The sequence below is a fragment of the Pundamilia nyererei genome, unplaced genomic scaffold, assembly GCF_000239375.1.
Source record: "Pundamilia nyererei isolate P.nyererei 1_Seehausen unplaced genomic scaffold, PunNye1.0 scaffold00073, whole genome shotgun sequence".
In the NCBI taxonomy this organism is placed as follows: domain Eukaryota; kingdom Metazoa; phylum Chordata; class Actinopteri; order Cichliformes; family Cichlidae; genus Pundamilia; species Pundamilia nyererei.
Window position 1 is genome coordinate 1,625,418 of NW_005187474.1, and position 21,403 is coordinate 1,646,820.

A 21,403-nucleotide genomic window follows, 5' to 3' on the forward strand; every position below is an offset into this window, starting at 1 on the left:
TTTGGATTTCTTGGTCATTTTTCATCCACAGTTTGAGCAAGTGTCTTTTATGTATCAGCGAGTAGACGTGGTCACAGTGCCCCCTGCAGGCGCGAGGAGCACTTTGCAACGTGAGGATGTTACTGAGCGTCTAAACAACTGTTATCAGCAGGCTATTCTCAATATTTTCAGTTCATTTATTATTTATACATTAAAACGGGAATTTAAAAATACTACATGGCAGCATTATATACAAAATATGCTATTTGGTGGATGCATTTAGAGACTTAGCTTTGGCGTAAGAGCTCATAGCCTTGAAATAATATTCAATTTTTTAACAGTTTTATGCTTAATAAAGGCTCATGTATAATAATGTTTTAGAATTTCATGCCCACACGTTTCCGGTTTGGGTAACAGCCTGATATGAATGCAAGTGGCAACGAGATGCTTTTGGAAATGCTGCCCCGTAATTACAGCAATTTAGAGCAATCTGAATAATTTCAAGCACTGCGGGATAAGTGCAGTCAAAAGAAGAGCAGCTTCGGCAAAAATAGCTGGTGACAGCTCGGAAAATGCATTAAAAAAAATTTTTTTTCTGTTTTTTCTCTTTTTCCCCCCCCAATTAAACACCGGACGGGTTTAAAATGAAAATCAGTTTAACATGTCCCAAAGTTTACTTTTTCCCCCAGCTAAGCTACCCAGTAAGGCTTAGAGAGGAATTAATCATACTGTAACCTGACAACAGAGGGAGCCAGTGCCATTTAGTGGAGGTAAAATATCTTTCTCAACAGACATAAACCATCTACTAAGGAAAACTTCTCACTCTAACCGGTAAGCGTGGTACAAGGATTAAAGTCTCTGCTCGTGTAGTGTGTCATGGTTAAATAACTTCCTCGAGCAGAAGAAGCAAATACAATCATGCAAATGATGAAACCAGAGCTCGCGCAGTGGTGAGGTAACCTCAAACCGAACCTGCTCTTTTCATCAGTAGCTTTGTTAAGAAATGTGATGAAGATGGCAGTTAGAGACTAGGACGATAGAACCGGATGCTGAAAGCCATTAAAACAGATGCACAATATTTCTGTAAATGAGAATAATAACAGTGATCTCATTAATAATATTAAGCTCAACCCTCAAAAATGCCTTCTTTACATCCTGCTTAGTGGCTACACACCTGAAGCAATCTGAGAGTGGAGTGCTCTACTGAAATGAAATAGTACTATGAGGTCTTTAAGACAAGGCAAGACCAATTATGTATTAATAAGGATAAGAGTCAAGTTACATTTACAAGTAACCTTCAACATACCTGCCTTAGCATCAGTTTCAATTTTCCTAACTGGCATAAACATGTAGTAGTGGCCCAAATCCTTCGTGTTTCACCACTGCCCAGTGTGCTGGGCTGTTTACAGGATTATAAAACCTTTTGGTGTTCGTGCACAGCTGCACCACAAATAAGACTTTTACACTTAACATGTGGTGGACTTGAAACATCCTTAATTAGGAAGGAGAAATGTGCTGGCAGGAGCTGATTCCTCTGGTGGGATGTAAATTTAAAGGAGACTCACTCTTCCTGATTAAGCGTGGGCCACCGGGACAGAGCGTGATTACAAGTGCTATCACTGGGTGGTACAACTTGACGGCATTTAAGAGATGCGGACGGACTTTATTAGCTGTGGTTGTAATTAAGAGGTAGTCCCACATTTTAAAGTGCCTCCCCGTCTGGCTCTCTGTCTTCCGACAGTGTTTTGAGTGGTTGGAGGTCATAATCTCTTTCACCTGTTTACAACCTTTGCAAAGTGCTAGTCAGACTGTTAATTTTGGTTTGCAAATGTTATTGGGCACTAATAAGCTGCTGAGAAATTAAATGAATAAAGTAAATATATTTGAATTTTTATGTAATTTGGCAGCTTTGATGTAATCATAAATAGATAAAGAACTAACCTGCTATCAGGATAATAGGATAATCAAGGTCACATGTGAGAATATGGGTTATTAGTTCTATCCATTTTTATCAAACTCTATGATTATTTTTCCATAACTTCAGTAAAACAAATCATCCTGCCAGCCAAAAACTGAACAAGTCCACTGAAGAAAGATGTTGTGTTTGCATACTCTCAGACTGCACACACATTGCTACTGTGGGGAGTGCCAGACACTGTGGATGGCAACACCACAGATGCTTAATTATGTGGAAGCGCTGGATCAGAATATTATTGTTTATTCTATCATGAAATATTTATGGCGCTTTTGTCCTGCATAGAGAAAGAAAAGCAATAAGACTGCAATGCACCGAGGCAACAAGGGATTTGCAAAATCCATTAAAAATCATTTTGAATTTATGTGTTGTGTAAACACATATTTTCAATGACTTTCAGTCTGTATTTTAACAAAAATGTCCCTGCAGCTGTGTTATCAGTTACACTATGGCAGCAGAGATTTATAGTCCCAAGGGTGTATCTGAGATTATGTGAAAGACCAGCGCGAGCCTGTGCTGCCAAGTAGCTCTGCAGTGTCACAAAAACAGGGAAAGTGGTTTTGGCAGTGGTTTTCTAATTCTCAGAGGACCCCACTAAGGCCATTAATCCTGTGAATTGCCACTGTTTGCGGTACCTCGACAGCCACTTGCCTTTAGAGATGAGCTGTGTCTTTCTCTGAAGATGTAAAGGACCTCAGAAGAGGGAAAGTTAATTTGACTTGACCTTTCCGGTGCTGGGAACAAGCTGTTATTTAGGACTCTATGCCACAACCTCATCTTCTGTTTCCACACCCTGGGAGGTATTATTGCATAGCAAGACATGCTCTTTCAGGTTTGTAATAAAGTCCCAGCCTCTATGTTTGCTGCTCTGCCCCGTATTCTTCTCTGATAATCAGGAGTCAGAAGTCCCCTGGGAGACAGAAATGGGAAGATTTTTTAAAAAAAGGAAACAAAGAACGAAAACACAGCCAGTACTTTACATCAATAATAATGAGTCATTAATATTTATGGCAACATTAAATTTAATTGTCCTATTTTTTGTTTGTTTTGTATGTGTGTGTCTATACCCCATTATCTTTGGGTGTACTGTGATTGTGCTCGATCATTTTAATGAAGTGGAAAAAATTTGCAAAAAAGTGAACCTCTGGAAATTATCCAGTTTACTGCTGAATCATGAACCATGAACTGTGACGGCATCTAACACAGCAAGTTTAACTTGCAACATTTTCCACCTTTTTCCTTTACTTTTGTATTAAAGACATTTAACAACATGACTAATCCTTGATATATGTTTAGGAAAACAAGTGCAATTTCAAAAGCACGTCTCAGCTTTTCTACATTATTAGGAAATGCTGCTGTACTAAAACAAAGAAACATGTCAGCGCAGCCCTTTTGGCTTAAATGTCAAGAAATAAAAGTGCAAAATTACAATACTGGCAGCTCATTCAGTTTTTATTTTCAGTACTTTGTCCTGTAATGAAAAAAGTTTTCTGTTAATTCACAGGAAATGTCCTTTTTCATTTTTATTTTGAGCTACTAAGGTCACAAAAAAAATGACATTTCCCATGGTGAATGATAAGAAAATGGTTTCTGTTACTTGATGGTTTATCTGTTACCTTTTTACTTTACTGTAGTGTACCAGGCTGTGGCTCTTTGTCAGTAGGAAGATTGTAAAACTGACCAAAATAAATTGACAGGCTAGTTCTGGCTCCTGGGTCATGTGTTTAATAAAATTACATAATGAACTGCATCACGTCCTTTAGGAGGTGACTGGGCGCCTCCAATATTCCCTTATTTCAGCAAACTGAGGCTTTCGTGATGTGAAGACAAGGAATTGATTTGTTTTGAATCAGGATTTGCAGTGTCATTGGATAAGGAAATGCCGTAAACAAATCTGGCAGTGTCTGGCAAAGATGCACTACAACAGCTTGGACTGTCTGTAAGAAAAAAAAAACAGCTGTGCACAAATTAATCTGGGCACTTTTACTCGTACTGCCACTGTTACTTTATTTAGGTCAGACAAGAAATCATTGAAACGTTTACTCTTGGACACCTTTTAGCAGTCCGAGTCAATCATCTTCCAATATCAAGTCCAACTTGCAGCTGTAATACTTGAATGCATTATCAGTGAAATAGATTTCCACACCACCTCATTTTACTCCTTCCCATCCAGCTCCAAGTTTACACAGTCTGGAAACTGTAAAAGGAGTGAATACATGTTATATCAAGTAGGGAGTTAATCAAAAGATTTGCTTCTTGTTTCATCTTAATCCAAAGCAAAAACTGCCCTTTGGTTATGAAGGAAGGTCAGTTTGTTCCCCAGAGATTCTGCTTCAAACTACTTTCCTGTTATGATTTTTGCTGGCTACAAGGAAAACTTCTAGCTGGATTTCTGTCTTCCTTGCATAGCTGTAGATGTTTTCCCCAAGGCCACCACATTTTTGGGGGAATGCAGTATCTCATTTCTTTATATTTTTCTTCCAAATGGTGACTTTTTTTGTGTAATTTTGTGAAGTGGTAACCCCCAGACTTTCTAGAAACATTTGGAGGTTTTTCTTTGGACATGCTGTTTTTTTCACTCATATTCCGTCCTGGCTCCTGTACCTGACTATTTTCAGAGGGCACACAGTAGCTTGGTGGTTAGCACTGTTGCCTCACAGGAAGAAACTCATGCGTTTGCATCTTCTCCCTGTGTCTGTGTGGGTTCTTTCCAAATACTCCAGCTTCACCCCACAGTCCAAAGAAATGCATGAACTTAGTTTAATAGCTGATTCTAAATTGACTGCAGGATGGATGAAAAGGAACATAACTCAAGGGAAGATCTGGTGTTGTGCATATATATAACAGGGAATTTAATAAAGAACCAATTTTGATTAGTCACTTTGTTACAAGCAGCCTGTTGCAAAAACACTCAGTTTGTTCCAATGTCTTTAGTTGAATCTACAGAAAATGCTAAAAGATAGCACAGTTTAACTGGCATAAAATAGTATTTTTGCACCAACAATTGATTCCCGAAGAGCTAATAGTTAAAAATTGGCATATCTTCGCATGGTGCACTGTGTGACCTTCAAAAACATAAAAAATCATCAGATAACTGAAAGATAAAAAAGGAGTGGCAGGCCTAAGTGAGCAGTATCTGAAAGTAACAAAGAAAAAAAAGAAACAGGAAAAAGTCCCGTGAATACCTGACACAGGATGTGAGAGAAGAGGGAGAAAATTCTGAGTTATGCCAAATTACGCAAGAGCTAGATGTAAAATCTGTGATATATCCAAATTTTAAATGATTGTCAATAAGTATGGAGGAGTTCAGGAGAGAGGTACAACAGTGACTGTCTACTATGTTTCAATAATTTGCTACATGTATTTCCCAATTTCTTAGCAAAATATACAAAAATGAGTGCAGGCTCAAGATTTCTGCACACTACTGTATGTGTTAATGTTGTTTTAGATCAAATATTTCCCTGATCTTTCAACACACAGTGCTGCTAAACTGTGTTGTTTGAGCTGGAAAATGGCTACTGTAGCTTCCCCCATTATTCAGCATGAATAAACAAAAGGAAGAAAAGTACAAGCCGCTCTTTGGAGCACACTAGAACATTCCTGTGTACATGGAAGAATAATCGCCTCTCTTTGCGGATCTGCTTCTTTTAGGGATAAAAAGGAGGATTCATACGGCTGAGTTGGTGCAGGGACAGGACCTCAAAGGATTTGGCTTTTTACGTGCCGTTACAGCTCATGCACACTGATTGCTGTAGATTGTTTGTTAGAGAGAGGGAGTTGTCATGTGGTGTCTCAGAGCATGGACTGGTTTGATCCTCCTCCGTGTTTGCAGATAAAAGTCTGTGAGTCACTGACTGGGATCTGTTAATGATCTCACCCACTCCACCTGTTTCCACCTCCCTGTCTTTCCTATTGGTAATAACATGTATACAGTCTCTGAATCGTCATGTCTTTAACACACAAAGGCACCGAGAGCTGAAGACATCAGCTCACAAAGACATCTGGCAGCTGCAGAGCCTTAAACACACACACCACAAACACACACACACATACACGCTGTGGAAATTTTTACTGTGACACACAATAATATAATTCACAGGTGACATGTTTATAATGTTTATCCATCAAGCATCCTGTTCTGCTCTTTTAGTTCATTCACAGTGAGCTCTTGCACTTCATCCATTGGCCCTCATCCGCTCTCCCTGACATTTCCCTTTTTCAAACCCAAACACAGGAGGTATGTGTAGCAGTGGAAAATAGTACAGGATCCAGTAGATCCAGTGCAGCATTTCCAGTGGTTGCTGAGGGATGCCAGAATGCGTCTGGGCAGAGTGTTTTTAGAGCTCCCTGTCCTAGTTAGCCACGGTCAAGGGATTGTTGCTTGACTGTGGATCTAAAAAGTGAATTATTCAGCACAGTTTCCTTTAGCTGGATCACACTTACATATGAAGAGCCTCTGCAGACACACACTTGTATGTCTACAAAGACATTAACTCTGATAGTGACAGGGATCAGAGGCACTCTCTGATAAGTATGGAGCTGGATAATTTGAACCGCTGACAGCTCTTCTCTGACGTATCCACCAATGGTTGCTCAGGAATAAAACACAAGCAAAACATGGAATGACATGACACAGATACACCGGGGCACAATTTCAGCTGACCAGCTGCTGCAACAGCAGCAGTTTAAGGACAGCTTTCAGTTTAATAGAGTTATGAAACACACACAAGTCTGAATTGTCACTCCAGGCTTTAGAGCCAAGTTTTGTCGTTGATAGATCAAAAAGACAAGAGTCCAAGGAACTGGAAATGGTTTCAGCGCCTCTCGTTCGTTCACCTGAAGAAGAATCCAGATATCCTCGGCTCATTTCTGTTATCAGAAGAATGCGAACGGTGACGTCTTTATCAAATCATAGATGTGACAAGCACAGAGAAGAAGTATTGGGAGAACAACTTAGGTCACTCCGTTTATTTGTACACTTATCTGCTAATATGGTAATGATATGCTACAATATAATATGCAATTTATTCATGGCTATGTAATAACAGGTGCAGACCATGTGCATTTACGTAGGTATCACAGTGTTCTTAGTTTTCTTAGGCAGACGCTGATATGTCAGCTTGGTATCAGTGCAACTTATTAATTATTAGCCCTGACAACACCAATCCACAATAAGCTCATCAGTATCTGAATGGTTGGGAGATGGGAAACTAGAAAAGAAAAAACTGGGTGGGTGCATTCCTCCTAAGAAGTTTGCAGTAAATGCAAAAACATGCAATTCCCTGTGCAATTTTGAGATTACATAACCTTAAAGGCAATTCACAACTAAATCACAAATAAAAATCATGAGCGTGTAAAACCACCGCGTTAAAAGCCCATCAGCAAGCTGTATTACAGAGATACTGGAAGCTTCATTAAGCTTTAATTGTGAGGATTTTACTTCATCAAGAGGGGAAAAAACATCATATTATTTAATTATAATCATGAGCTATAATTGCAGTTTTTATAGACTAAATACACCCACACCAGCCTCCCACTTAAACTGTACTGGTCCCATCATATCTGTCACACAGGCCATTTATAGCCCAGAGTTTTAACGCACACCTCCGGGTCAGCGACTGCGTCTACTCACTCCCATGCAGACTTTGCTTTGTCCCGGAGGGATCGCGGCTGCTGGGAGTGTGGGAGGAAAGCCGAGTTTCACGACGAAGGGTGGTGGGTGGATGGGCGGTGGGACGTGGTTATGAAGCTGATTGCTGCGTGACGTTGGCGAATTGCAGCAATCTCCGAACTGTACGTGAAGGAGAGACCGACCAGGACGCACTGGATACAGCAGATCTGGGGAGGGAAGTGGAGGAAGGGGGTGGGGGGATCCGACAGAGGTAGAGAGAGAGAGGGAGAGAGGGAAGAGGGAGAGAGAGAAAAATTAAAAACAGGAGGTTGGATGGATGTGAGGGGACAGACAGCAGGACACCGGCTCTAGAAACATCAAGGGTCCCATCAAGAGGTCTGGTGTCTGCACCAAATCAGCCTCAGGGATGTAGTCGAAGCGGTTCGGAGCTCTGCCCATCCGAGCTCATCATCATGAAGAAACACTCTGCAAGGGTTGCCCCGCTGTCCGCCTGCAACAGTCCGGTGCTCACCCTCACCAAAGTGGAAGGTAGGGAGTTCCGTTGAGACCGCCTGTACCCCCGCAAACTGGGGGCTGCCGGTGTGCCTCTGACAGAGACCGGAGCTCAGCTCAAATATTTCTGTTCACGAATCGTTTTTTGTTTTTGTTTTTTAAGACAAGGATCAACTTTAGAAAATCTCACTGTGAGCAACACGAAGCGACGGGAATCAGTCAAGCGCTCAACTTCAAATCAATGACGCAATATTTGTGGGTTTTGACATCAAGGCTCAAGATCCATTTTCTTTACATGAGTGATGTCAGATGCTTCACTTGGATGTTAGGCTTTTTTATTACTCTCGTTATACGACAACGATGACAAATTTGTTCCGTTGCGTTTAAATGATTGCGTTATTGACGCACTGATTTTTGGGAATGAGCGCGACTCGCGAAGGCTGTGCCAAAAATTTACTGGTCCTTGGGGAGGGTCTTAAGTTGTTATTGCAGCAGGGATTCCCCTCGCACTCTCCCCCGTGTACCCATCATCACAGGCTGCAGGAGTCTCTGCTTAAAATGCCAGCGGATAATGCCAGGGCAGCCGGGACATGAACCCAGCAGCAAGCGTGTTATCGGTGGTCCCATTAAACGCTCCGTGGCAGTGTCCTTCAGTCTTCCTCATAGCTTGATGTTGGGTCTCACTGGGTCTCCCCTGTCTCGTCTGAAAATCCCTCTGATCTGCAGGAGCGCTGGCATTTCCTGCTGACATCATTAAGAGACAACACCTCTCGGAGTTCTTGTGTGTATCGTGTGTGTGTGTCTGCTGCAGCATTCTCAACACCTTCTTGAAAGAGTATGGTGTGATAGCCCCTTTGATGCCTGTACAGTATCCCTCCTATGATGTTCTCCTCTGCCTGATTCTTGTGCAAAGAGCTGATGTTATGCTCCCCCCCCCCCCCCCCAATCTATTACTCGAGACTACTGAACATCAGTGTTTTTGCAGAAAAGATGTTCACCTTTCAGCTGGATCAAATAGAGAAATAACTGCAATTATTTTTGGTGAGTTTCATAGAGCCTCATTATGACAAACTCACAACATGAAACTAGAACCTCAGAGCTTTTATAGACAAACTCATTGTGTGACCATGATGGGTTTGGTGGCGGCTGTACTTTTGTGCAGTGCAGTATTGAAGCTCAAGGTGACTGATCATCAGTGAAGCCACTAAAAAAAGCTATTAGGTTACATAAAACACAGAAATTTAAGAGGACAGTCACATAAATACTTGTTAAACTGTTTACCTCCCTGCTTCCGTCACGCAGGGCTCGAGTTGTTGCTGACTCAGACTTAACTCTGTCTCTGCTCCTGTTGTTTGGGAGTTTGCTATAGTCTGGAGCATTAATGTGAAACCATCTGAAAATGCTTCATTATTCATAATCGATCACTCAACCAGCAGATGGAAGGTGAGTGGCCAATTTTTATGCAGGTTTTTAAATGGACATGGATGAAATCGGCGCCCGAGGTGTTTAGTTTGCATTGCATACACTCAGACAAGGCGCCCCGGGTAACTTCAGAATAATCCGTGCTGCTGGATTACCAAAGATTTTAAGCTCATTAGTGTAAATTTCAGGCTCGACGGGTTTTATTTTCAGAATAGCTGGGATGGCGGGGTGTTATTTGACAAGCTTGTGTATACAGGCTTGACAAAAACTCTGCTGTGACACGAGGCAGCGGGGAGAGAAAACGTGCATATAGGCGTCTTGTGTTGGGGATGAAACGGTATTGTAAATTTTTGAGGGGAGTTAAAGCGGTAAAGTTTGTGATGTGAGCGCTCGGCTGCTCGTTTTTAGCAGCTGCTTTGAAGGAGTGGTGGTGGTGGTGGAGGAGTGGGGGGATCACAGGGGGCCACAGCATATCAACATGCAGCTTTTCAGAGTCTCTCATGCTTATGTAACACCAGCACTGAAAACTCTGTTCTCCTCACTAACAACCTGCAGCAAACTGTCAAAGACTTTTTATCCCCCAGTCTTGAATTGTCAGTGGTCTGTCTTTTCTCTTCTTTTTTGTGTCCAGTGAACAGGCACACTTCCACACAGCGTGAAGCAACAAGTACAGTATCTGATTTGAACATGAAATTATATTTTTTCTTACATTTATTGCTTGAATTGATACATTTACTGGATAGGAACCAATCTGTTCTTCATCACAAAGCATTTCCATAGTCATCCTATGATCTCCTCTTTGTTGGTTGACTCATGGTTCTGGTTATACAGTTCAATGTTGTCTCTTACAGCTTTAATTCATTCCTTTGGAGTATTTACCGCTTCCTCTGTGTTTTCTTCTCATAGACAATAATTATTATTGATTTCTCTTTTAAACGTATTTCTATCCATGGCGTCTTTAGGGAATGTCGGTCCCTTTATCATCATAAGCAGGGGTAAGAAGTTCATAAACGTCCCTTTAATCTCAGCAATTTAATTATATCCTCTGAAACTGTGCAGGCACGTTTTCAGAGTGATTCAGCACACATACGCCCCCCCGGGAAGCTGGTCACCAGCTGCCGTTATGGGCACACTAAATCTTTCCCAAAAGGCTTCATGCACTTTGACCATGAGTTTCTGTATGTGTGCCACTCAGACGATAGCAAATTAAAAGCCTTTGTATAGAGAAGTAGACCCTTTAGATTAACTTGATTAAAGCAGTTGGACGCTTGAGTGCTGGGCAATGTTAGGAGTTCTTATTTTGACCTTCCTGCTCTGCTTTTTTGCGCCTGTGCATCTATCTGATCCAAGTATATTCATACGGGCCAACTTTAAAACATAAATGATTTGGACGATTCAAGACAGAGAACATAAAAATCTGAATTGCAATCATTGCTTTACAGAAAGCGAACACTGCATGTTTGCTTCAAGGACACAATCTTGAATCTTGTACTCATTTGCATGTGTCTTATTTGTATGTAAATGTGCAGCAGCACCCTCAGTATGGAGATCAGGCTATATGTGCCAGACAGAGGTCAACATATTGCATGTACATATTGTGCATGTATTAGATACATCAGTAAAAAGCTTACTGGGAGTATTAGTGGGATTCGTCTTAGAGTTTCTTCCTCAGCCTTATTAAATTCTTCACATTCATTCTTTGAGCGTAATTGGAGTTGAAATTGTTGGTTGTCAGAGGAGCAAAAAGTAAATCTTGATCTTCGTGCTAAATGTATTTTAAAAGCCAGTGAAACGGGTCTTTGGGCCTTGATAAGTGTGCATTGAATACACAGTGACAGGGCTTTTGTTTTATTAAGAGGCCGAGCTTTTGCTTAGGTTTATCAAGTACGGCATGCGTGTGTGCAGAGAGGGCTGTGAGCTGAAGCCGAACGTTATTGGAGGTTTGTTGCACGACTTCTTTTCTGTATGTTATATTTGTAATTTATATAGTAAAAGCAGTGCGTTTAAGCAAAGCCCGCTATAAATATGTGTAAAGACGAAGCTCCTCAGCGGTAATCCTAAATCGAGTGAGCTGATCCAAAAGCTTTTCGGTGAGAAGGAAGACTGCCTGTCTTCTCCAAATACACAATGCACCCAGCAGACTAGACGCTACAGCTGTGGTTGGGTTAACACGCTGTTTATGACAAATAATTTAACAACAAAAATGTAAAAAATTATATTTACTTGAGCCATTTCGACAGAAATGTGAATTCTCGAGTGTGCAAACGTGCAATAAAGGGAGTAAAACCACAGTTTGGGCATACACTCAGCATACACCTGCCGTGGTTGCCTTTCCATTACCTTAACAGGAATGCTGTGGCCAATCTCTTAAATATTGATTTGTCGCAGAAAGTGCTGGGACTCTTGCCAGTCTGTTAAACTGCGGGTACATCACAGTGCATTCACTGGTATAAGGCACTGCAAGCGAGGGAAGGCTGCTTCAGAACAGGGTTATCCTGTAGCGTACCCGATGCCAAATATGATTGCTATTACTCTGCTGCAAAACACAGTGCGCAGACCTGCACAATCACTCTCTGCTTGCATGCACGCAGTGTAACCAATAAGGCATGAAGGGGGCTGCAGCATTGACCTGTATCATGAGCATCTGTTGAACCAGCTGGGCAGGTCAAGGCAGACACAAACAACAAGTTTGCTCCTCGGTGAGGAAGTCGCCGCACTGTCCTTTGAGGTTGAAGGAGAAACCGAGAACGAAGGAGAGCAGGATCAGTAACAGCTGACCCACCCTTGTCTGCCCTTCTGGGCCTTTAGTCCCCTCAGCCCATGTGGTCCTACCTATCAGCTGGTTGACGCAGCAGGGTGTGTTTTCCGCCTGTCTCTCTTTTGTGTTATTGAGTGGGACAGGCTTGTCAGATGAGCCTGCTCTGGTGTGTTGAAAGGACGCTGACTGACAGCTTGGCCTGACCAAGTTGTCACAGTCAAGTATCACAGACTCACACTGTCTGTCAGATTCTGAGGCCACAAAGACAGTAACTGCTGTCTGTGTGCTGCTTGTCTTTCTAGCTGTCTCTGCGATTAAATTACCATCCTTTTTTATAAAAGTACAGTTAATGTTTTTTTTTTATTTTTTAATATATGTATATATATAAATCGCCTTTTTTTCCCAAGCAAAAAGAAAACAGTATTTCTAAAACACTCTGCCTCTGACTTATGTCAGACCTGACAAACCAAATAAGTCAACATGGATCTGAAGGATTTATTTTTATTGAGGTATTTATTGAGTGATTGATGCTGTGTGACAGCCATAAACCAGTTTAAAGAAGAAGAACTGTGATTTTGAATTTGTTTGCTTGTTTTTTATTATTATTTTTCAGAGAATTACACAAAAAATGTGAAAGGTTCCGTTCAACTTACTTAAAGACACCTCAGTCATACCTTACTATGCAGGTAACTTTATTTAAAAATGAGAGATTTTCTTCCCTCAGCCTTGTACAATGACACTAAAAAGTAAAAGTGTCAAAATTAAGACGATCTGACTCCTTAAGGTTTTTACACAAAGACTTCATGCTGTAATGTTGGCTTGAGTAAGTTGAACTACTTAATTTGTATTCATCACCAAGCAAAACCAAAGACAGTAAATAAAAGGAGAAGAGTTTCTCTGAAGTGTGTGTGTGTGTATGATTGATCTGTTTACCCTCTTGAATCGCTGAGGCAGAGCACTGCAGAGCACTCTTGCTCCCACGGAGGTGTTGCCAAACAGACAAAACTCTCCTACCACTACGTCTCCCCTTGTGGAGGTCCCAGGTAAACACTCCCTACTGTTGCACCCTGCCGCCCTGGCAAACCAGGCTTGGGCGGTGGCCCGTTCAGGGAGCAAAGACAGGGACGTATCGAGACTTTCTCAGCCTGTCACGGCCGGGTTCTGTGAAGTGTGAGAGCGAGCAGTCAGGCAGGGCTCTGCTGGCACGTTTGGGATTTGCAGCTATCAGCAGGAGAGATCTGCACTGCAGAGACTGCAGAGGGAGGGAGAATAGCAGAAGTGGGAAGGCTGGCTGGGAAGCAGGGAAACACAGACTTATGAGGGAGAGGAGCTGGAAAACTGGCTCGATAGTGACAAGATTAATCTCAACATCCACTGGAGTCCTTTGCCTCTACTGGGAGTGGGATGTATGTTCAGTATCCGGCATACGAGGTGCTTAGTGGACTAAAGTACTTCAGGCAGATATATGAGCTTGCAGCACAAAGATTGATTTACTGTGCCATATTTAAACAAATATACACTTGTAGATAAATAGATAGATGCTAATAGGCTACTAGTTTACCTGTGCTTATTAAATCCTATGATTCTAGCGTGCTTTCATTCTACCGAGCAGTAGGGATGACTGTATCTGAGGAAGCAACAAGAAGAAGCCATACACAGCTGTCAGAGCAGATCACAAGCTGCCCCTAGAAACACTTTCTTCTTGTCTCCAGCAATTTTGCAGATGTCCGTTAGCATCCAATGAAGTATATTTGGACATAGAATGGGTTGAATAAATGTAGACATTTTCATCCAGGGTTGAATTTTTCTATCACAGTAATCTAAAACTAAAACTAATTTGCGATCCAGTGCACGCAAAGGCTGAGATTAATTATTAAAATGTCAGAAATGCACTGTTCCTGTGCTCCAGACAGCTAAGTGTGACAGACTCACCTTGACGGTTGACATTAGATTATGAATTAAAAAGGTGAATCATTTAACACTTTAAGAAGACTCGGTCTGAGTATTTCATCTATGGTCATAATAGCTTCAAATGTCATTAGCGGAGAGGCCCTTCGATTTTGCCGGGCCACTCCATCGACTCAGATCCAGCACACTGATGAGTTCACTCGATATGTTCGTTACTGGCATTCAGGGTTCATAGAGCATCATTAGTCACCATCAGTCTAAGTGTAAAAGAAGTGCGCTCCGTTTTAAGTCATTAGTCTGGGAAGAAATACTTGCAGCTCTGCATTTAATTACAGGGGCTTTAATTAGTATTTTATTGCATGACACATTTTTATTTAATAAGAGACAGACTATTGTATTTAAGTATTGTGGTAACTGCCACAGCCTGGAGTACAGGCTGTATAATATCACTAATGTTGTCACTTCACTAAGTGTGCCAGAGCTGATAATGCTTAGCTAGGCCCCAGAGTCTGCCTGGGGGCTGATTGGCTTGGTCCATTATCACATTTGGGAGATTAAACTGCGGTCCAGAGATGTGGTCAGAGCCACAGGATGCGGGATGGAGGCCCAGGAAGGACACAAAATGGGCAGCACCAATAAAGAGATGACCTTCAGAAAAGACAAAGAGGCCTCAGAGCTCAGAATAGAGAAACTTAATTCTCACCCCTCTGCACAAGACTTTGATAAACATCCATGTGTGCCTGTTTCTTTTTTTGGCCACTGCTGATTCATCACTTCATTGCGGTGACAATGACAACGATCTCGAATCATCTTTAGTTTTTTTTGTGCCTCCGTGCTGTCAGATCCGTCAGTTGCTTTCGCAGCAGCAGGGAACATTGTTCAGGTTCCTCTAACAGCGCCGCATCTTAACTCCATCTCTTTTTGACGTTTGCGATAGATAAACAGAACATGAATCTCTCGTGCAGCCAGTATAGGTAGCCCGGGGAAGCCGGGGCATTAGCATAAGAGTCATCAGGGGAGTTAATCTACGGTATGATGAGACCACCTGGAAAGGTCAGAGTCAGCTCGTCCAGTAGCAGTGAATTGCCTCATTGGGTGTGATGGATGACTCCTTACACAGCTCTTTTGTAAAATATGCAGGTTATATTAGACAAGGTGGTTTTATTTGTTTTGGTTTTTTTTATTCTTTTATTATTACACAGATCACATTCACAGAACTGCAGACAGTGCCGCGTATACAGCAACAACTGATACGGCACAGCAACAATATTTTGAGAGCTGAGTGTCCTGTTGATGCCGTCAGACAATCATTTCCACAGCGTAATCAAATCAAGTTAAATTTATTCTTCCCTCACCGAGGCCCTTTGAAGTGCATTCAGTATTCCAGTCAACAGCATACAGTACAGTGATGAATTGGCAAAAGGCTCCCCGCAGCACATCATTACCACTGGAAACACCATTAGGGAGATCGCTCATTTTCAACATTTTGGAAGGTAGGAAGCGACCGAAGATGCATGATGCCTATTATGCAGCTGTTATGAAGTAGAGCTGATATGAGGTTGTGCTGTTTATTGTGTTGCACTCTCACTAAACGGATTGCAGAGTTGCGGTCATGTAGTTTTGCTCTAGGTGGTGCGGGTTTAGCTACATGGTCAAAAAGAGCCTAAAATGATTTGTGAAAATCTGTAAAAACTTTATGTTACTCACAATTTTTTACTGATTGTCTTTGAACATCACAACAATATTATAGGCCTCGGGGGACGTCAGTACATAAGTTGGCTAAGCGTTTGACTTTGACTGTGGTTTTTGACTTTCAAGATCAAAGTAGACCTTTAAAAAAATTCAAGAAACCATATTGAGTAATATGTCATATGAAAGGGCATGGAGAGGGCTGTACGATACACTTTTTAGTTTTTCAGTTTGACTCTATATAATGTCACAATCACGCCATAACAGGCTGATGTCAGCATGACAAAAATATAATCGGGGGGAATTGTGCTATCTGAGTGCTCTTATTATTGTTAGTTTTAGAAAGACGTTAATTATCAGTACAAATCGAGTGAAAGCTTATCTGTCTAAATTAACCCCCTTAATGCCCAGCGTGTCATATTTGATACATGAGTTTTTGTTCTGTTTTTAAGCAATAAATTTAAAAAAAAGTCAAAAGTAGCAAATATGATACAATTAAAACTCATATATGTAAATTAATATTAATAAAAAAAAAAATTTTTAAAGGTTCAATAACTCCTCCCATCTTCAACAAATTTGAATTTTATGGCAATTATTTAATTGTTTTAGCTTTAACGGGTTAAGAGCTGCCATAATTGTTGCATTTAACTGTCATATTTTTGTAAAACACTGTGTGTCATTTCCATGATCATGCAGCAGTGTCTGAACTTTGTAGAGGACACAAAGTTGGTAAGTTCAGTGATTCGAGAGAACAAAATGATCTTGGTAAGCAAATTGGTTCTGAAGCACAGAGTGGGTGAGAGTGGGGCCGAAAACTGTACGCCAACACTTCGCTTCAGTTCTCACATTAGTGAAGAAGTATGGAGGCTATCAGGTTTTGACAAGAGAAATAGAAAAGTTAAGTGTTGCGGTGTGTGTCTTTGCACGCTAGGGCAAACACACATGCCGCTGCAGCTCATGCGGTGGAGAAGAGGTCATCTTGGATTGGATATCACGTCTGCCCTCATGTGCCCTCTGTTTCACTGCCGCCTGTCACACTTGATCGCCACATTTCTAACTCGGATTGATTACCTTCAAGTTCAGTTTAAGTTTGAAAGCAGCTATTTTTATCCGGAAAATGATGACAAGACTGGTATGATCTGGAGTCAGTTTTGCTGCACAAGATAATATACTGTATCCACATGATGCTTAGGGAGAAAAAAATGCCACAACCTGGCAACCTCTGAAGGCTGTGACAAAAAGCTCTTTATGTGACATTTTATCAAAATAATTTGATCAAATTAGGTGTAAAAGTAGGCATCAGTGAAGCAGGACGTGCATGGGAGTGGAAATAGTGTGAAAGTGCTACAAGGTGCTGGAAAACAGCATGAAAGAACTGAAAAGAAAGTAAGTACATGCAGAAACTCAGACGCCAGGCAGGAGAGAAAGAATCAAGTGGCATGCCAGCAACAGTTTCATAGTCTGGAAACACCAGGCCCAGATGTTCCCATTTGGCATTGATGATTTCCTGCCCACCAGGCACCTAAAGCACATGCAGAGGAAGAGGAAGTTGAGAAAAATTCAGTAATAAGCAAGGACAAATATGTTAAAATGTGGCAAATAATGAATGAACGTACAGGTCTGCAGTATCGGTGTGTTTGGACATCAGTCTGTCATGTATGTGTCCGTCTTTAGGGGAAGATCGCTCCAGAGAGAATGTGGTGGGCACCACAGACACGCAGTCGGCCGGTGCTGCAGGAGCAGAGTCCGGCTCCAGCAGACGGCGGCTTCACTGCTGCATCCGAGTGACAGCTGTACAAGTGCGGAAGGCTCTATGGGGAGTCGCCATGGTGATGTGCGTGTGTTCCTCCTGGGCAGGCTCCACCCAGCTGGCCAAGCTGACCTTTAAGCAGTTTGATGCTCCCTTCACCCTCACCTGGTTCGCCACCACGTGGAACTGCCTCTTCTTCCCCCTCTACTACATCGGCCACCTGTGCAAGAATCCGGAGAGGCAGACAGCCAGGCAGAGGTTAAGGTTAGAAGACACTCTCTCCTTTAGAGCAAGCTCCATTAGAGGTCCAAGCACTAAAGCTGCTGTCACATTATGATCATTCTTTTTATATATATATAAATCGGCTTTTGTGCTCTGACATGTTGTGATCATCCTTTAATCTCAGAATTTTCCACATATCCTCCTTCTTTACATCCATGAATCTTCTCCATGATCTTCTTTCATGGCACCTCCATATTCAGCATCCCCTTTTTGTTTAATTTATGGGCTGGTACATGGCAGCGACACCAGCCTGGGTGCTGTAACTCTGTTATAGCTTTAGCCAAGACTAGTTGTCCTGTGACCAGTCTTACAGATGGTGGATTTTAGATGAATTAACACTTGTTTGACAGCTTTTGATGCACTTAAAGTAGGCGATAGCAGTAGGTTGTTATCAATTCTAGTCACTGTTTCTCTTTTTTCTGTCTCGCCTTTCCTGGTGCACATGGACTGTGAATAAAGTCTGTACGGGTCTGTGCCCCTACCCACCGACAGGCACAGTGTCAGCGGAGGAAACAGACGATATAAAAAAAAACCTTAAGTGACTGTAAAGTGCAGTACAGGCTCTCACACAAATTCTGACTTCAGTCAAAGGGCATTATTTATTTTCTAAGGTCAGAGACTTCAGCAGTTACAGTTTTATAAGACAGACCGTAAATCAATTTTTGCAACAGCAACAGCAGACCAGATTACAGCACAGTCATTAAAAATCAAATCAAAGTAAAGTTTCCTGTCTATATAGATAAAACCTACAACCTTTAAAAATATTATCTCAAGTCAGACCTGAGGGGTCATCAGATCATTAACAAACAATTAATCTATCTGTATCAGTATTTGTAATGGCCCATAAGTTAAAAGCTGAAGACTAGATGGGAGAAACACACTTTAACCACGTTATGAGTGATGACATTGTATAATTCTTCTACCTGTATGCAACCCACAACTTCAGTGTTGGCTACACAGCCAAATGTTTGGAAACAGCAACCAGCTGATCCGAGCAAAGTTGGGCTTCGAAATTTAAATGTCAGTGAAATTTGTGCCTAGCATCAAAAAATATCCTCCGATATGAAGGAATATCTGATGTTTAGATTGCCCAATATTGGTATCAGTATCTGTATTAAAAATCCCATATGAGTTTTATTCTCTCTTTTTATTTTCTATCCAGTTTTTCTAGTTACAACAAGTATACAACTAATCGGGATTTACCAAAAAATCCATTCAAAAGGTCAGTTTGATTCCCCAACGAAATTAACCACCACGTAACATCTGGCAGTGTACTAGTGAGATGATAGAGATGTACTAATTGATTTTTTTCAAACACTGTGTGACAGTTTCTGTCCTCTTTGTATTTCATGGAACAAACGCCACATGTTCAGCCTGATTCACCAGCTGCTTACAGTTTATCATTTAGGTCCATTTTCAATCTCGCTGAATAAGCTAATTCTGTTTTTGCTTGTCAGGTAAACACAGTCATCCTCTCTTCAGATTTTATTTGCAAAACGCCGCCACATATTTACCTGTTTTGAAGAGCAGGCCGTGCCGTCTCACATACCCTGCTGACGAGACTGTAATCCTAATTGTGTTACAGTGGCTTTCACAGTTGAAGCAGTCCATTAATCATGGTCTTTAGACAAAAGTCTTATCTCTGCTACCTGCAATGCTACGTTAGTGCAAAGAGACAAAAGAGAGCGGTAGTTTAGAAGCTGTGGTGTGCTGGTGAGCTCGGGGGATTGGCTCTGTATTTCAGATGCTCCTCTGTGATGTAATCCTTCCTTTTTTTCTAAATGCCTACATGAGGATGTGGGTCTCCCACTCCTCAGTTGGAGCTCATGTGAACTGACTACAAATTACAATACCGTCTTCTGTGAACCTGACAGTGCAGAGAAATAGAAACCAAAGGATAGCTTCGTGACAGCAGGCAGCCGAACGAGAGACAAGGACTTAACTTTAGCAGTATATCTGTGAGGAGAGGATTTTAGTGCACTCATCAGCCCTGTTGTTGTATAGACTTGATATTTACGGGCAGATCGTATCAGCAGTGGAAGGATTTATCTCTTAACTCACAAAGTGTCATTTTGCACGTTCATCTTTTAAATTCAAGCTTGTAGTTTGAGACCCTCTGGCTGCTCTTGGGTAATGTTAAGTCAGTTTAGATGTAAGTATAAAAAGAAGGATGGATTAATTCAATTCAATTAAATTTTATTTATATAGCGCCAAATCACAACAAAAGTCGCCCAAACGATTAACTCAGTTTGTGCCAAATTCTAAAGAAACCAAATAAAAGTTCTGTGCAGGCGCTAGAAAGTGATACTAAATGATTCTGGAAGTGCAGCGCTTAACTGTTTAATCCACGCGCTGCTAGGTGTATTAATATCTGCTGCTGCAACACTTTATTTGGCAGCTTTGCAGAGGTTTGACGTATCTTAAAAATCACTGCGGATTACAGTGCACAAGTACACAAGTGCAGGAATAATGCGTGAAAAACAGTCACCGGTTTGGCTTTAAGGTGGTGTAACCAGTGTCTGTAATGAAACGCCGATAAATTGGTTGTCGCAGAATTAGTGTCGTGTCCACAGAGGAGGTTTGAGCAGTGTGTTCTTAGTGCAGACTCAGCGCTCTGGAGCTGATTCATAGCAGCGCTGCTCTACAGTATCCAGCAGGACACCCTGGCAAATATGCTACCTGCCACTCCTCACTTATTGCTGCTTCATCACTTTTCACTGAGCCAGATGCGCTCAGGGTAAACGCTACAACTCTGTAGTAATGGTAACAATAGCAGTCCGGTGTGGGCGGAGTCACTCAAGTTGAGGGTGAAACAGAAAATTCTCACAGCAGAGCAACGCAAGGTCTTACTCAGCAGACAATGTAGTAACACGACAGAGCAGGACCACTATGCAGTATTCTGATACTGATACATAATGTCATGGTTTGGTTCCTCTGTTGCATTACTGACTCGTGCCAATAGCTTTTGGACCGTCAGCTTTTATTCAAGGGTATTTTCATTTAGCTTCTTGTGCGTAGTTACAGCGCCTGAAAAACATGAATAGTGGATGACTAAGCCTCATGCAGAAGCACTTAAAGATTAATCATTTCTTCAACATAGCAGACTGCCAGACTGACTGTTAATCATACGTCTCCAGATTTAGTGTTTTTTTCTCAGTATTTTCTGTTAAAACTTGACTGGTTAGAATTCCTCACACAATCATGGTATCGCTTTTAGCAGCAATAATTTGAAGTAAACATTTTCTGTGTGACTTTATCAGTCTCTTACCTTGTTGTGGAGGACTCTTGGCCCACTGTTGCTTCAGTTCATTGAGGTTTGTGGGCATTTATACTCAGCTCTGTTTAGGCCCCAACACAGCATTTCAATCACACTGAGGTCTGGACTTTGACTGGATCATTGCAGCACCTTGATTATTTTCTTTTTCTGCTGTTTGCTGTTGTGCTTGGGATCAATGTCCAAGTGCATAACCCAGTTTGGGACAAATATTATTTATCAGACAGATGATCTCACATTTG

General features: G+C 41.6%; 1 protein-coding gene across 2 annotated transcripts in view; it reads left to right on the plus strand.

Annotated features, from left to right (window-relative positions):
* slc35f3b (solute carrier family 35 member F3b) overlaps positions 1-21,403 on the plus strand; it is a 48,721-nt gene that overhangs the window by 17,693 nt on the left and 9,625 nt on the right. The window contains exons 1-2 of one of the 2 annotated variants that reach the window (XM_005737110.1): positions 7,879-8,114; positions 17,530-17,869. In XM_005737110.1, the coding sequence (XP_005737167.1) occupies positions 8,039-8,114; positions 17,530-17,869 (416 nt within the window). In that variant the 5' untranslated portion in view covers positions 7,879-8,038. Of the gene's footprint in view, positions 1-7,878; positions 8,115-17,529; positions 17,870-21,403 lie in introns of those variants that run through there. The other variant, XM_005737109.1, reaches the window with a different exon arrangement.